Source organism: Petromyzon marinus, chromosome 11, assembly GCF_048934315.1.
Source record: "Petromyzon marinus isolate PM22_M1 ecotype Great Lakes invasive population chromosome 11, UKy_Petmar_22M1.pri1.0, whole genome shotgun sequence".
NCBI lineage: Eukaryota > Metazoa > Chordata > Hyperoartia > Petromyzontiformes > Petromyzontidae > Petromyzon > Petromyzon marinus.
In genome coordinates this window covers 14,866,480-14,883,578 of record NC_133677.1, presented here as the reverse complement: position 1 = coordinate 14,883,578, position 17,099 = coordinate 14,866,480, and the positions used below count along the sequence as shown (strand labels likewise).

Genomic DNA, 17,099 nt, shown 5'->3' with positions numbered 1-17,099 from the left:
TAGTGGTGAGGTATTGTGGTGGCTGTGTGCTGTAGTGGTGAGGTGTAGTGGTGGCTATGTGCTGTAGTGGTGAGGTGTAGTGGTGGCTATGTGCTGTTGTAGTGGTGGCTGTGTGCTGTAGTGGTGAGGTGTAGTGGTGGCTATGTGCTGTAGTGGTGAGGTGTAGTGGTGGCTATGTGGTGTAGTGATGAGGTGTTGTGGTGGCTGTGTGCTGTTGTAGTGGTGGCTATGTGCTGTAGTGGTGAGGTGTAGTGGTGGCTATGTGCTGTAGTAGTGAGGTATTGTGGTGGCTATGTGGTGTAGTGGTGGCTATGTGGTGTAGTGGTGAGGTGTAGTGGTGGTTATGTGCTGTAGTGGTGAGGTGTTGTGGTGGCTATGTGCTGTAGTGGTGAGGTGTAGTGGTGGTTATGTGCTGTAGTGGTGAGGTGTTGTGGTGGCTGTGTGCTGTAGTGGTGAGGTGTAGTGGTGGCTATGTGCTGTAGTGGTGAGGTGTTGTGGTGGCTATGTGCTGTAGTGATGCGGTGTTGTGGTGGCTATGTGGTGTAGTGATGAGGTGTTGTGGTGGCTGTGTGCTGTTGTAGTGGTGGCTATGTGCTGTAGTGGTGAGGTGTTGTGGTGGCTGTGTGCTGTAGTGGTGAGGTGTAGTGGTGGCTATGTGCTGTAGTGATGCGGTGTTGTGGTGGCTATGTGGTGTAGTGATGCGGTGTTGTGGTGGCTATGTGGTGTAGTGATGAGGTGTTGTGGTGGCTGTGTGCTGTTGTAGTGGTGGCTGTGTGCTGTAGTGGTGAGGTGTAGTGGTGGCTATGTGCTGTAGTGGTGAGGTGTTGTGGTGGCTGTGTGCTGTAGTGGTGAGGTGTTGTGGTGGCTATGTGGTGTAGTGATGAGGTGTTGTGGTGGCTGTGTGCTGTTGTAGTGGTGGCTATGTGCTGTAGTGGTGAGGTGTTGTGGTGGCTGTGTGCTGTAGTGGTGAGGTGTAGTGGTGGCTATGTGCTGTAGTGATGCGGTGTTGTGGTGGCTATGTGGTGTAGTGATGCGGTGTTGTGGTGGCTATGTGGTGTAGTGATGAGGTGTTGTGGTGGCTGTGTGCTGTTGTAGTGGTGGCTGTGTGCTGTAGTGGTGAGGTGTAGTGGTGGCTATGTGCTGTAGTGGTGAGGTGTTGTGGTGGCTGTGTGCTGTAGTGGTGAGGTGTTGTGGTGGCTATGTGCTGTAGTGATGCGGTGTTGTGGTGGCTATGTGGTGTAGTGATGCGGTGTTGTGGTGGCTATGTGGTGTAGTGGTGAGGTGTAGTGGTGGCTGTGTGCTGTAGTGGTGAGGTGTAGTGGTGGCTGTGTGCTGTAGTGGTGAGGTGTAGTGGTGGCTATGTGGTGTAGTGATGCGGTGTTGTGGTTGCTGTGTGCTGTAGGCACGAGTAGCGGCTCGGTGCTGGTTTACCATCTCACCAGCGGGCTGCTCTACAAGGAGTTCAGTGTGCACACCTGTGAGGTCCGGTACGTGAGCACGTGGACTAACACGCGGACTAACACGCGGAGTCGGACGTGGCGTCACCCTGTGCGCCACACGGGGAGTCACGACAAGACAATGACTCAGAATGTTGGGGCAAGTGCTGTTAGGGAGCACCTATTAAGGCCGGAATAACACAAGTGAAGGTGGTGTCGTCACGTTCGTCCACTTACGTCTCCCCAATGGTGATGTTTCCACGCCACATACAGTACTAGTTTGAAGCTGAGTTGACCTAGGCAAGGCCCATGACGGACGTTGGCCAGGGGCGGGAATGAACTTGGGTCGCCGAGTTCGTCGTGTATTGCACTTCAGTCACACCCAACACACATTGTTCTCCGCATATTCATAACACACCACACACATTCAGCACAGTCAAAACACACAGTGTCCACTGTACCTACACAACACACATCATCACATGGCACACACAACACCAAACACTTAACATACGAAGCACACAAATAGGCCAATCAAAACTAAACTCGGTATGTACTCAACACGCAGTTGGCAGAACCTGCAGCACAAAGTAAGCCCACACACAGAGAGTAAACTGACAACTCACACACGCACATTGTCCAGCACACTCGGCAGATAAAGAACATTAATCACAGAAGCCAGCACTCATATATTGTGTGTATGTGTGCCTGTATGTCTTTGTACAGCCTCAAATTAGTACCTGGTGCGATGTGTAAACATCGCCACTGGGGAGACAAAGGCAGCCAGGCGTGGTGTTGGCCACCCACCCCCTCGTGTGCTGTGCTGACCTTCATAGGAGCTCGCTAACAGCGCTTGATCCAACAGTCTGTTAAGGCTATACGGGGGATCTTTGTCTTTTTTGCCTTTGTGTGTATGTGTGTGTTTGTCTGTGTGTGTCTTTGTTTGCCTGCGCCTGTGTGTGCCTCTGTGTGTGTGCCTGCGCCTGTGTGTGCCTCTGTGTGTGTGTGTCTGTGCCTGTGTGTGCCTCTGTGTGTGTATGTGTCTGTGTGTGCCTCTGTGTGTGTGTCTGTGCCTGTGTGTGCCTCTGTGTGTGTGTCTGTGCCTGTGTGTGCCTCTGTGTGTGTCTGTGCCTGTGATTGCCTCTGTGTGTGTGTCTGTGCCTGTGTGTGCCTCTGTGTGTGTGTCTGTGTGGGGAGCGATAGTGTAGCGGTTAGCGCGCTGCGCTATGAACCTGGCGACCCGGGTTCGATTCCCGCTCACGGCCAACACCAGTGACGATTATCTGAACCGGTCACAGGCCTCCCCTAGGTCGACTCAGCCTCAAATGAGTACCTGGTGCGGTGTGTAAACATTGCCACTAGGGAGACAAAGGCGGTCGGGCGTGGTGCTGGCCACCCACCCCCTCGTGTATCGTTCCGGCCTTCATAGGTGCTCGCTAACAGCACTTGCCCCTACAGTCTGTTAAGGCTATATGGGGGATCTTTGTCTTTTATCTTTGTGTCTGTGCCTGTGTGTGCCTCTGTGTGCGCAGGGGTATTGAGTGGGTGAGCCTGACGTCATTCCTGTCCCACGCCAGCTCCACCCCTAATAACATGGGCTTGGTTCGCAATGAACTTCAACTGGTGGACATGTCTACAGGTACACACAAAAACACATGCACACATGGGTACTTGCATCGACACGATTGCAACACATTAAGCAACACACCGATACGCACATGCATACATGCCGGGCTAGGTGCACTTCGAGGCCATGTGGATCTGGAAAATCTTAGCAGAAGATCACAGGACCGGCCCATCCTCTATCTATCTCACATTGATCTAGCCAAGTCGTTCAAAGCCACGAAGAACACGTTTCAGGGGCTCTGAATCTTTATTTTTGGTCCTCAGGTTTCCATAGCCCTCGCTCACAAACATGAGGGACACTGACAGGTTTGGCAGGCTCAGGGGTCAGGGTGTGTCACGCCAATAGGAGCAGCAGTGATGTTTGCTGCTGCTGCTCCTATAGATTTTACAAATTAGTTTAACCATGTACTCTGCCTTCATGGCTGTGTTGGTGGTTGTTTTGTTCCATGCAGTTATAGTTGGAGGTTGCTTAATGTCATAATGTGATTAAGGCATGGCTCCCTATATGGTACAATCACGCGATGATTGTCATTTACCTTGTCAGTGGCTGGGTGATTGCTCTCCATTCTGAGAAGGCATCAGAGATCATGTTATTGATCCTGAAGCTTGCCACAAAGAGATGGGGTCTTTACCATTACCCCCATTAAAACGGAACACGTGCCTGGGTATTTTGTGCCATCCAAGACTTTATGCAGTCCGACGGTAGAAGAGTTCCTGCACCTGTGGAGTGCCCATCGCCAGCTTTGGTTTGGTGGCAGAAGTCCAAATCACATTAGCAGAATCAACATTTCACTAGCTGCATAACACTGTATTAGGTTGCCTGATCTGTCATTCTGACAAAAATGCTTACAAAATCATGGGATTCCATTCCAGTTACACCTACACCCGCTGGAAACAATCCAGGCTGACCTTCATATGGTCCGTGCCGGGTTTACCCATATAGGATTGTGTGAGCTGCTCTGGCACGTGAAATACTTTGGCAGGTGAGGATGCTTGGTCACGCGTCCCCAACGCTAAGCCATCATGTGATGAAGCAGGCCAAATAGCGGAGGATAAACGGACGCAGTACGCGCCAGAGAAGAGGGGTTATGCGGTGAATTGTGGCTTGCGTTCAAGGGCACTGGCGGCACTTGAACGCAGTGCCAGCTCGCGACCGCTCTGTGATGGCGCTGCGTGGTGGTCGTGTGCAGGGCGGAGCACGCCGTTCCGCGGCGAGAGGGGGAACGATGAGCCTCCCATCGACATGATCAAGATCTCCCACCTCAAGTGAGTCCCAGCACCACCGCCGCCGCCTCCCGCACCCGGCACAGGCCGATGAACACGTCCGCTCGTGCTTTCATATCACGTCACGAGAGCTCTGCTCCAGACAATGTTGTTTAAACTAAAACTAAACTATTTTTTTATGTTATCAGGTAAGGCCCACTGAGCTACATCCGTCTTTTTCAGAAGCGACTTGGCCACAGATGATAGCTCAATGGGCCTATTGTCACGTGGGCATTTATATGAGCCAAATACTCTTAAAGGCATGTTTTTAAATGTCGAGGGAAAAACTGGAGGACCCGGAGAAAATTCCACACAACCACGGGGAGAGAAACACGCAAACTCCAAATATACAGCAGCCGTCAGGGTTGGTCTCGAACCCACGACCTCCTGTATACCAGACGAGGTAGTTTACATTTCGTCACCGTAGCCCCCCCAATGCAGTGTGGAATCACCTGTCCCAATTTCTAAACTATTTTTATTTCCCCAGATACGGCCCACTGAGCTATATAGCTCTTTTAAAGAAGCAACCTGGCCACAGATGATAGCTGAACGAAGTGGCTTATCATGTGGAACTTTATAGCAGCCAAATACTCTAAACGCGTGTTGGAGTCTCCGGTGGTTTCCTCTGTCCTCCTGTGTGGCTCTTACACGCGGGATATTGTCAAATGGAGCGCTTGGGCCAGCGAGTCTTAGATTTAGAAACTACTGGGTTAATTTAAGTTAATCTATTGTTCACCCACAGTCTCAAGCATTTGACTTTCCGATAATGCCGGAAGCGTCCGTATCGTCAGCGCTTGACGTGGAGCCATGACGCGGCTGTGTGTGGCTGTGTGCGGCTGTGTGCGGCTGCTCATGGCTGTGTGTGGCTGTGTGCGGCTGTGTGTGGTGCCGTAGGCAGTATCTGATTGTGGCGTTCCGCGACAAGCCCGTCGAGCTGTGGGACGTGCGCACGGGCGCCTTGCTGCGCGAGATGCCCAAGACCTTCCCGGCCGTCACGGCCCTGGTGAGCAGGGCCACTCTCGCACGCACGCACGCACATACTCTGTAAGGGTAATGGGCCATCCATCGTAGCGACGGTGACATCAATGAACGTGTGTCCCATGCTCAGGCGTGCTGGACTGAGGCCGTCCCTATTTGGTGGAAAAACCTTCCGCACGCATCGCACAGTCACGGTGGGGAGGTGATTGTTGCACGCAGGCTTCGCGTGATTTCGTCACCCACTCCAGGTTGCGCTCCCCGCCCGTGCCGCCCTCCACAGGAGTGGTCCCCCTCTCACAACCTGCGCACCCTGCGCAAGAAGCAACTGGCGGCGCGGGAGGCGATGGCGCGGCAAACGAGCGTGACCGATGGGGAGACCGGCTCCCTGCAACCCTCGCTCATCAGGCGAGCAATCGCCACCACCACCACAACCATACATGTTCCAACCACAACCACACGCTACAGCCACCACCATAACCGTACACGCTCCAGCCACACACTACAGCGACAACCATGGCCACAACTATACACGCTACAACCACAATCATACACGACAGCAACCACTGTCATGACCATACACACTCCAACCACACACTGCAGCAACCACCACAACCATACACATTACAAACACACACTACAGCAACCACCACAGCCATACACACTACAACCACACACTGTAGCAATCACCATAACCATACACAGTACAAGCACAAGCACACACTACAGCAACCACAAACATGCATACATGGCAACCACTATACCCACAACCACAACACCACTACAACCAGAACAATACACTCGGTCACATATATGTGGTCGATGCTATTGGTGTGTTTGAGCTGTGGCTACTGTGGTTATTATGAATGATAGTTGTATTGTATTGGGGTGGGTGGGGTGTAGGTCGTGGTGTGTGTTGTACAGCTTGCGAAACGTGGACCCCCCTAATGGAACATCTTTGCCGGTTAGAAACATTTAGGCTGGCCTGCCTACGATCCATCCTGGGTTTAACCAGACTGGATTGTGTGAGAAGCTCACAAATCCTTGAAAGATCTGGGCAAGGTCCCATCGGTGAGCTCCTCCGGCGGGCAAGGCAACGATGGCTGGGTCATGTAGCCCGCATGCCCAGCCACCGCATGCCGAAACAGCTTTTGTTCGGCCGGATTTAGGGGGCTAAACGGGCGCGGCACGGGCTAGAGAAGAGATGGAGTGATGTGGTACAGGAGGACGTGGAGCTGAGTGGACTTGCCGATGACTGGTACCAGCGGTGTCAAGATCAGCCTCTGTGGAGGAGGCTCGTGAAGGACGCTACTGGGCAGTTGGAGGTAGTCGCCCTACAACAACAACAGAGGGCGGATAAGCGACGCTCGCAACAACGAGCAGAGCACAGTAGGGGGCAAAGGTGGTGCATCAGCCAGTCATCTCAGTCAGTCGATCCGTGGCACCTGGGTCTGCCCTGTGACCTCCTGCCAGCGGGTGTTCGACACTTCACGTGGCCTCAGGGAGCACATGGCCTGGCACAAGCATCGTGGTGACGTCACCGCCACTTAGTGGCGAATGGCGGTTGTTGTTGTTGTACAGCAGTCCCTCACCAACCGCGTTTTTTTTCATTCGTGGTATTTATGTATCAATGGTTTTCCTTCGGTATACCAATTTGTTAACTGTGGTATGGAGTTTTGTGTGTCCGCGGTTGAGCACAGAGACCATCAGTTGTCATTACAAATCCCGTGCATCATCTCATTACCAGCTCCATGCATCGGCTCATCTCCCAGCTCCCTCCCTCCGTGCATCGTCTCATCTCCCAGCACCCACCACCGCTCTCTTCCCACCACCAGGTGGAGGTCTAGGGTGGGCAAAGCCCTTCCTCTTCCTTCTAACAACCACTGCCCCCATTAACTCATCCTCATCAATGTCATCGTCATCACCATGGACGGCAACCCTCAGTATTAAAAGTAAATAACATAAATGTATTGTTTTTAATTATGTTATTTGTTCATTTATTGTTTTTATTATGTGATTGTCTATTTTATTTGTGTTTAGTGAAGGCAACTTAGGCTTTGACGAGTGTGATCACGACCGCGGTTGCCCTAACCCCCGATTCCCCATAAGGCCTGAGTATTGCCAATCACGGCGGTTTTGCCAACCATGGCGGTTTTTAGAAAGGTAACCCCCGCGGTTGGCCATGGATTGTTGTATGGGTGTAGCAGAGGGGTGGGTGGTGTTTAGTAGTGGCGTGTATAGTCGTGGTGTGGGTGGGGGTAGTAGTGTGTGCAGTTGGCGTGTAGTTGTGATGTGGGTTGTGTGTATTCGTGGTGTGGGTAGTCTTCTGCAGGACGCGGAGAGCAAGGCGGAACAGGGGGCGACTGTGTGCGCGCGTGAACACTTTGTGTTCACCGACTCCAATGGAGTCATCTACCACTTCACCGTGGAGGGCACGAGCGTCAAGGAGGGGGCACGCATCCCCCCCGATGTGAGGGCACACACAGTGACACTCACCCACACAGCGGGAATCGAACTCAGGTTTCCAGGTTCGTAGCACAGTGAAAAAGACACGGTGACACACAATGACATACGCAGTGCCACTTACACACAGTATCATGCCTACCACATACACTGTTACTCTCACAGTATCACACTCGCATAGCACCACAGCAAAACTCATCCAGTCATCTCACTGTCACACATTTCACCTTCACAAAAGCACGGACGATACCAATGACCCTGACCTTGGCCTCTACCCTTCATAATTCCCTGTCCCTGATTCCTTGTACTGCAACCCAGGCCAGCATGGGCAGCATCAGCAGCATTGCCTGGAAGGGAGATGTTCTGGTGCTCGGTGACTCGGATGGAAACCTCAACTTCTGGGACCTGAAGGCGAAGCTGTCCAGGTGAGTGGTGCGATCAGTAGTGGGCACTTATACTCCCCCCTACTCTCTCCCCCTACTCTCCCTCCTACTCTCCCCTCCTACTCTCCCCTCCTACTCTCCCCCTGCTCTACCCCCCCCCCCACCCACTCTCCCCTCCACTCTCCCCCCCGCTTTTTCCCCCCTACTCTCCCCTCCTACTCTCCCCTCCTACTTTCCTCCCTACTCTCCCCCCTACTTTCCCCTCCTACTCTCCCTCCTGCTCTCTCCCTGCTCTACCCCCCCCAACTCTCCCCTCCACTCTCCCCCCCCACTTTTCCTCCCTACTCTCCCCTTCTCTCCCCTTACTCTTCCCCCCACTTCCACTGTGCTGGCTTTGTGCGAGACTCCAGGCAGGCCGGTGGTGCTGCCCTCCTTGTGAAGCCAAGGACTGATTTCGTAGCCAATTTCGTGATTCATAATGGAGTTTTGGGTTAGGTCATGTAATGGTCAGACCGAATATGTGTCGTGAACTCTCCTGTGTGTGTGTCTGTGTCTACGTGTGTGTGTCTTTGTAAATATGGAGAGCAATAGTTTAGTGGTGAGCCCACTGAGCTACGAACCTAGCGACCCAAGTTCCATTCCGATTTTCAGTGAACATTGGGTGACAAATATCTGAACTGGTCCTGAGCCTGTTATAGGTTGACTCAGCCTTAAAATGCGTACCTGGTGTGGTGTGAGTAAACCCACCACCTCCTGCACAGTGCCGGCCGTTCATCGGTGCTCGCTAACTGCACTTTCCCAAGCAGTCTATCAAAGGCTACGCGGGGGATCTTTGTGTCTGTGGTCTCCTAGGGGAATCCCCACTCACCGAGGCTGGGTGCGGAGGTTGCGCTTCGCTCCCGGGAAGGGGAACTCGCGCCTCCTCGTTCTGTACAACGACGGCATCGAGATTTGGGACACCAAGGAGGTAGGGGACTCCCCCCGCACCTCCCCCCGCACCTCTGACGCGCTCGGTCCCGCAAGTCGCGCGAGCACGGCACCAGGTCAGAGAACCTGGAGCAAGATCCAGCTCAGAATCAGAATATTTATTTATACTGGAAGAATCCAATGAGCTGTAAAGCTCTTTTTCACAGATATCCAGTAGGGGGTGGGGGGTAAGGACGTTACAACAACAAACAGTACAAAAACACAATCGAAGTGCAAAGTACAGGAAAGACAAACAAATCACCCAAACACATACAAATACAACTAAACCATCCTTATCCTACCAGGCAAAGCCCACTGAGGTTTTAACTTATTTTCAGAAGCGACCTGGTCACAAATGATCGCTCAACAAAGTGGCTTATCATGTAGAAATTGATAGCAGCAAATTAATCTAAATAATCTCAAAGTGTGTTTCTAAAATGCTCCCTCGTGTGTCTGGGACAATTGCACACCGAGATGTCTCCTCGCAAACGCTCGCGCCTCATAGAAAGAGGTCCCTGGGTTAAATTCCCGACACGGGCACCTTTCTGCATGGAGTTTGTTTGCTTTCCGTCTACTGTGGTTTTCTCCGATAGCTAAAACAACATCGTACACTGTGACTGCTGCTGGCCAAAAATGGGATCGCACACAGCAGCAACAAGGCCCCCAACTGCAAACATTTGGCAGGCCCCTACTGAAAGAGCGTCTGGAGACTTATTGAGGCTTTCCTGAGTAAACAAGGGCAATAAATATATTACTGATCTTTGGCTGGTAATTGTAAGGAGTTGCTGCCTTACCGCCCCATTGCCCAGGGGCCATCACGGTGCGAATTAATCTCCACAGCGTGGTAAGGAGGAAAGGTGGTCATAGCTCACTGTGTGTTTGTTTGTGTTTACTGTGTCCAGAAAAATAACCCCCTACCTCCTCGCGGTGCCGGACGGGAAACTCTGTCGTGGACAGTGCTGTGGGGGGAGGGTCAATTCCGATTGGCCCCTCCTCTCATGGCGTCTGTGACCACCACAGTGGCTAAACGGGGGCTCTGGATGGGTGCGAGGGGCTGGTAACCCCTCCACCTTCAACATTTTTACCACGAAACCACGAATAAAAATGTAACTAATAAGCTTGTGCCAGAGGCCCCGGGGGGACAAGCGTCTATGATGTTTCCTGGCCAAACCCCAATTGGCGGAGTCAGGAGATTGAATCTCTACCCTCGGGGCTCCTCCAGAAACAACAAAAAGCCACTTCGTGTGGCCACGTGGAATGTTCGAACGTTCACTGCGGAGGAGAGGCTGCCACTCCTCTGTCGGGAGCTGGACCGGTACCGCCTGGATCTCTGTGGCATTCAGGAGGTCCGGTGGACCGGTTCTGGCTCCTGCCACCATGAGGGGTGGACAGTCCTCTACTCGGGGCAGCAGACTGCCAAACAACAGGGTGTGGCTCTTCTTTTGAACAAAAGAATGAATGGGGCGTAGGAGCGTGGCGGTGAGGTGTGGGAAGCTGTAAGCCCCAGGCTACTTTGGGCTCGCGTTCCCATCAACCAGAGGCGAGGAGTGGTGGTCGTGGTTACTTATGCCCCCACCGAAGACGAACATCTGTGGAGGGATGACCTCCTGTCACAGGTGCTGGCTAAAGTGGCCCCTCGGGATAGAGTCATCTTGTTGGGTGACTTCAATGCCCGAGTTGGTCATGATGTTGGCACCTGGTCTGGAGTGATTGGAGGGCATGGGCCAGATTAGCTCAATAACAACGGTAGGAGGCTGCTAGATTTTTGTGCAGCCCATGGGCTTGTAATTACCAACACGCTGGTCCGGCATCGGCGCATCAACACAACATCATGGATGCATGCCGGGTCCAAGCAAGAACATCTGCTGGACTACATAGTGACGGACCAGCGGATGCGAGCCCATGTCCTTGACACCAGGACTGATCGTGGCGCTGATCAGCCCTCTGACCATCGACTAGTCATCTGTAAGATGTCCCTGCCATTCTTCCACTCGGGTGGTGGGTGTACACCCAGGACCCCATTCCAACCTAAAGTAGCCTGGTCTCAGTTATCTGATGAAAGTTGCAAGCGAGAATTTAATTATCGCTTGCGGCTGGGGTTGCCATTGTCCCCCACTCCTGCTGATGTCGAGGGTAAATGGGCGAGGTTTAGGACTGTGACTCATGCAGTTTCAATGGCTGCTTTGGGTATGCGGTCCAGACCTCCCCAGAGACCCTGGCTGACAGAGGAGATGTTCAGGATAGTTGAGAAAAAGCGACAGGCCCACTGTCATCGGCTACAGAATCCCACGTCAGAGAATGAGAAGGCTTACCGCAGCCTTCGCTCGGAGGTTCGGAGAGCCGTGAGGCGCTGCAAGGATGGGTGGTGGTCGCGGGTTGCTGAGGAGATGGAGTCTGCCTCAGTGGGCCGCCATCACAAATCTCTATTTAACTCCATCAAAAAAGTAACCTGCAGCGCCACACCTATTACCATCATTAGGGGAAAAAAACGATGATCCAATCTCCGACCCCCAGGAACAGGTTTGCAGATTTGCTGAGCATTTCCGTGAGGTCCTGGGGGAGGGGAAATCCCTCAGCCAGGAAAACATCGTGGCACAAAGTGGGGATGACCCTGCTGAGGCTGCGGTGCCTCAAATATTGGAGGAAGTCACCCCCTGTGAGTGGCTGGCTGAGGTGCCATCTGTTGAGGAAGTACTGAAGGCGATCCGGAGTCTGAGACCAGGAAAGGCACTGGGCAGAGATGATCTCCCAAGCGAAATACTGAGGGAGGGTGGCGTTTGTGCACAGACTGTCCTATATGACATCATAACAACAGTCTGGACCACTGGACGGGTTCCGCAGGAAGGGGGACCGCACAGACTGTAAAAGCTACAGGGGCATCTCACTCCTCAGTGTGCTGGGAAAGGTCCTGGCAAGGATTATTCAACATTGCCTTGCCAGGCACGCTGAGGAGAGGCTTGCGGAGCCCCAATGCGGTTTCAGGAAAGGGCGGTCATGCACAGATGCCATATTTTCTGTCCGTCTGCTACAGCAGAGATGTAGGGAATTCCAGCAAGACCTACATCTCTGCTTTATTGACCTGTACAAGGCCAATGATACCATCAGTAGACCTGGGCTCTGGGTTGTTCTTTGTGCTTTTGGAGTCCCTGACCCTCTGCTCACGATCATTAAGGACCTTCATTATGGTGAGCGGGCCTGGGTAAAACTACGTGGCCGGGAGTCAGAGCCATTCCCTGTACACCTTGGGGTGCGACAGGGATTTCCTCTGGCTCCCACATTATTTAACATCTATTTTGGCCACGTAGTTCGTGAAGCCTTCAATAGCTGTACCGGGGGAATCTCCATTTGGTACAGATATAATGGGAGGCTGATCGATGCCCGGGTGCGGTCAAGGGATGGCTCCCTATTGCTCAACCACGTTATGTATGCCGATGATTTGGTAATAGCTGCTCATTCAGAGGAGGAGTTGGAGACGCTGCTGCTGAGACTGGAGCGTGCCACTAAGAGATGGGGCCTTACCATCAGCCCCACCAAAACTAAGCACCTGCCTGGGTATTTTGTACCAGCGGACACTCCACCCCCACACCTCCCAATCGGTGATGGGGCAGTTGTAGAGAGAGTGGAGAGTTTCCAATACCAGGGCAGTGTGCTTATGACCGGCTCCAGTTTAACAGCAGAGGTCTCACTCCGAATCAGTCTAGCGGCAATATCTTTTCATCGGTTGCGTAACGCTGTGTGGAAGCTACCTGGTCTGTCGCTCCGCACTAAGCTTCAGGTCTTCTCGGCCACGGTCATTCCCTCCCTTCTCTACGCTTGCGAAACGTGGACCCCCCTAATGGAACATCTTCGCCGGTTAGAAACATTTAGGCTAGCCTGCCTACAATCCATCCTGGGTTTAACCAGGCTGGATTGTGTGAGGAGCTCACAAATCCTTGAAAGATCTAGGCAAGGTCCCATCGGTTTGCTCCTCCGGCAGGCAAGGCTGCGTTGGCTGGGTCATGTAGCCCGAATGCCCAGCCACCGCGTGCCGAAACAGCTTTTGTTCGGCCGAATCAAGGGGGCTAAACGGGCGTGGCACGGGCTAGAGAAGAGATGGAGTAATGTGGTACAGGAGGACGTGGAGATGAGTGGACTTGCCGATGACTGGTACCAGCGGTGTCAAGATCGCCCTCTGGAGGAGGCTTGTGAAGGATGCTACTGGGCAGTTGGAGGCAGTCGCCCTCCAACAACAACGGAGGTCGGAGGAGCGACGCTCACAACAACGAGCGGAGCGCCGGGTGGCTAAAGCACAGCAGGTTGGCACAGTAGGGGGCACAGGTGGTGCATCAGCCAGTCATCTCAGTCACCTTAGTCAGTCGACCCGTGGCACTTGGGTCTGCCCCGTGACCTCCTGCCAGCGGGCGTTCGACACTTCACGTGGCCTCAAGGTGCACATGGCCTGGCACAAGCGTCGCGGTGACGTCACCGCCACTTAGTGGCGAATGGCGGTTGTTGTTGTTGTTGTTTACTGTGTGTGCATTCACCGTGTGTGTTGGCAATGTGTTTGTGCTCACTGTGTGTGCTCACTGTGTGAGTGTGTTCACTGTGTGAGCGTGTGCTTACTGTGTGCATGTGGTGGTCCAGGTGAAGATGGTGAGCAGCCTGCGCAGTGGGCGCAGCGTGGCGTGGCGCGTGCTCGACGTGGACTGGTGCACCTCGGACAAGGCGGTGCTCGCGTGCGAGGACGGCTGCGTGCGCGTCAGCGACACGGCGCTCCGGGGCTCCGCATTCCGCATGGAGGAGCAGGAGCTCACCGGTACCTGGGAATAGGGGTGGGAGGAGGAGAGGGAACAGGTAGATGTCTTGGTTATCTGTTTGGATTCTGCGCCCTTCAAAATCTCCAGATAAAAACTCTCCCAAGTTCAAAAACAAAAACCTTTATGAACCTCCGTCCTCCCACTGACCAGCATGGGGGAGGCCTTTATCCTGGACATTTTTTGTAGTCGTTTTTATTACGTTAAGAGTCTCAAATGCGAACGTTTAGATTAGATGTTGTCCAGTTATAAGCACAGGCCCGACTCTATTTGCACCGAAGTTCACTTCTAACCCTTCTAGAAAATCATTATAGTTGACATGAGTCACTCAATCGCCAACTGAGTGACGGAACAACATGACTACAAAATAGGAATACAATTCATGCCTTGATGTTTATATATATTAAATCCTGTCTTTCCTGAAAAACAGCATTCTGGTGGCGAGCCCTTTCCAATGATTGCATGAATTAACCGGGCACCTTGAGGGCACAATTACAGTCCACAGTGGCTTCACTTGAACCCAGACAGAGCAAATCAGGACTGCCCCTGGGCGGTGTGTCTGTTTTGAAGGAATGACGACAAGGCCCACCTTTCTCTTCACCGATTGTACCTTTAAATTTACAGATGTTCCAAAAGCAATTTCGTATGTAACCCTTTGTAGTGTGTCCTCATGCACCCCGTGCACACACTTGTCTTACAAATTATGTTTCTTTTCCTATCTATCCAAGCATTTAGTGTCGTCTGCCGATTCAGCTCCCAATGTTAAAAAGGGCTCCCTTGATATTCGGCCCTTGATTCGTGCCCAAGGACAAACCAGATCACCTCCCATACTGCATTCAAATCTCACGTGTTCCAATGTCAAGTATCCCACTTGAGATCCTCATGGGTCTGAATGAGAGATCCACAGCTCTCTGGCTGTGTTAATGGGGATACCTCTTCCTATTTGAGGAGACAGATCATTAAAATGTACTTCTGGCAAAAGTCCATACACTGTCGCACATCGTGACAATTCAATTTTAAGATGCATGGTAAATATTTGCCGCACTAATTTTGTTTGACCTCCAAATACTGCCGAATAGCCCAAGTTACGCGATTAAGCTTTTTGCTTGTGGCTTGATGAACAATTGAATATTATGAAGCGATTTTCACATCGGTGACAAGTACTGACCAGTCCTGGCCCCTCCACTTTCTCCTAACCGCTGTCCCCAGCGTGGCGAAATTGTGTTAAACAACCCCTTGACTGACAGAGTGTTGGGAGTTTGACAAAGGGCTGACAATATCTTTGCCACCTCTATTAGGGTGCATAGGCTGGGTGTGAGGCCTTGTCACTGTCAGTGCCTACCCTTGCCTAGGCAGCCGGCTCAACGGGGCCCCACAACCCAGATACAAAGTGGAGAGGCGCTGCCATTTACACAAACGCTAAAATTGAGGCATTGCAAAATAATAATAATTTCATGTAAAATATCTAAGTATAATTTTTATCTTAGTCAAGGAGACAAAAACTATACTCTTTGGTTCTTTTGGTAAAGTCACGTAGGTATAAAATAATATAAATCACGACGTTTCGGGCGCAACACAACCGCCCTGATGACGGACGCTTGTGTTGTGCCCGAAACGTCGTGAGTATGGATTCCTGCAGTCACGAAAGCTTCAAAAATAAGATTGAGACCAAAACTGTCTTTATACACCTACCCACACCCCACACACACCGGCCACTTCAACTCATTGCGAAGACACTGCCCTTGACTGCCACTAACCCCATGTGACCTCACTCCAGCCAATCACAGCGATGTTGCTTGTGCATGAAGAGGAAATGCTCGGTAGTTTTGAATGAAGTGGCGAGCACGTGCCACACCCAAACACATGCTTATGTTTCCTCGTTGCAACCCATTGTAAGCAGGGCAATGCGGACATGAATGATGTCGTAAGCGTTGTTATAGCAGCGGAATGACGTGTCTCCAGATGCGCTGTGGTGTCCGTATCTGCTGCCCCCGCGCGCCGGCCTGGCGCTGAAGGCCATCCTGCTGCACCAGCCGTGGGACTGCCGGCACACGCTGCAGATTGACGACATGTCTGTCCCGGCTCACACCACACATTCTTGCACGGACACCTGCACACACACACACACACACGCATCCACGAAGACAAAGATCCCTTTAGAGCCTTATCAGACTTTTTTGGGCAATTGCCCTTATTGAACACATATGAAGGCCGGCACAGTACACGAGGGGGTGGGTGGCCAGCACCACGCCCAGCCGCATTTGTCTCCCCCTTGGCGATGTTTACTCACCACACCCGGTACTTATTTGAGGCTGAGTCGACCCTAGGGGAGGCCCAGGAACGTTTCAGATAATTGTCACTGGTGTTGGCTGTGAGCATGAATGGCACTCGGGTTACTGGGTTCGTAGTGCAGTGTACACTACCGCTCCCCCCTATGCATACCCACGTACACATACGCACAGGCAAAACTTACCCCGTTTAGCGTTATAGATACGTTAGCTGAACAGGATGGTGTCCATGCCGTGCGCCCGTGTGCAGAGACTACCAGGAGCATGTGGACGTGAAGCGCCTCTTGCAGGAGCAGCTGGACGCTTTGTCCAAGTGAGTGCCGCGCAGGGTGTGCGGGAGCGACCGGGCCCTGTGCAGCAGGACGGTTGCTTGGCTCCTGGTGGCATGGCGCAGCTGCTACTGCTGCTGCGCTGTGGATGAGTTACAGCAGCAATCGGTGCAGCGTTGTGAGCGCACTGCGGAGAGGGCGGAGGAGTTTGTCTGAGCGAGTGGTGTTTGCGGTGTGAGTGGAGCACTGTCAGGATACTGCTTTTGATCTGGTACTACGAGGTTTTGCCTTGTGGCTTGAGGTCAATGAGGCACAACCATAGAGGCATCTTGGATGGAAGAGCCAACAAACAAGCCATTGGGAAGCTATTTCCAAGTAACAACAGTGTCATGAATCTCGATGGTTTTTCTTACTGGTTACAGGGCAATCATCAATCAATTGCTCAAGTTCAGAGGCAATTAACTTTGCTGTCATAATAATTATAATTATTTCCTTATTTATCTAAAAGAACCACGTGTCATAGGACGCTTGTTTTGGAGGGTCCTGCACTGGGTTATTATTTTAAGATGTTTTCAGGCAATTATTGGGGGAAAATTGGAGCGCCCGGATAAAACCAATGTGTGCGCGGGGGCAACAC

At 52.3% G+C, this 17,099-nt stretch overlaps 1 protein-coding gene across 2 annotated transcripts in view; it reads left to right on the top strand.

The window, feature by feature from the left end:
• WDR11 (WD repeat domain 11) overlaps positions 1–17,099 on the top strand; it is a 54,920-nt gene that overhangs the window by 23,703 nt on the left and 14,118 nt on the right. For both annotated transcript variants that reach the window (XM_032951934.2, XM_076066405.1), the window contains exons 11-21: positions 1,403–1,487; positions 2,969–3,075; positions 4,253–4,328; positions 5,220–5,328; positions 5,584–5,708; positions 7,623–7,770; positions 8,082–8,188; positions 8,999–9,113; positions 13,736–13,907; positions 15,868–15,976; positions 16,444–16,506. In XM_032951934.2, coding sequence (XP_032807825.2) covers positions 1,403–1,487; positions 2,969–3,075; positions 4,253–4,328; positions 5,220–5,328; positions 5,584–5,708; positions 7,623–7,770; positions 8,082–8,188; positions 8,999–9,113; positions 13,736–13,907; positions 15,868–15,976; positions 16,444–16,506 — 1,216 coding nt within the window. The remainder of the gene's footprint in view (positions 1–1,402; positions 1,488–2,968; positions 3,076–4,252; positions 4,329–5,219; positions 5,329–5,583; positions 5,709–7,622; positions 7,771–8,081; positions 8,189–8,998; positions 9,114–13,735; positions 13,908–15,867; positions 15,977–16,443; positions 16,507–17,099) is intronic.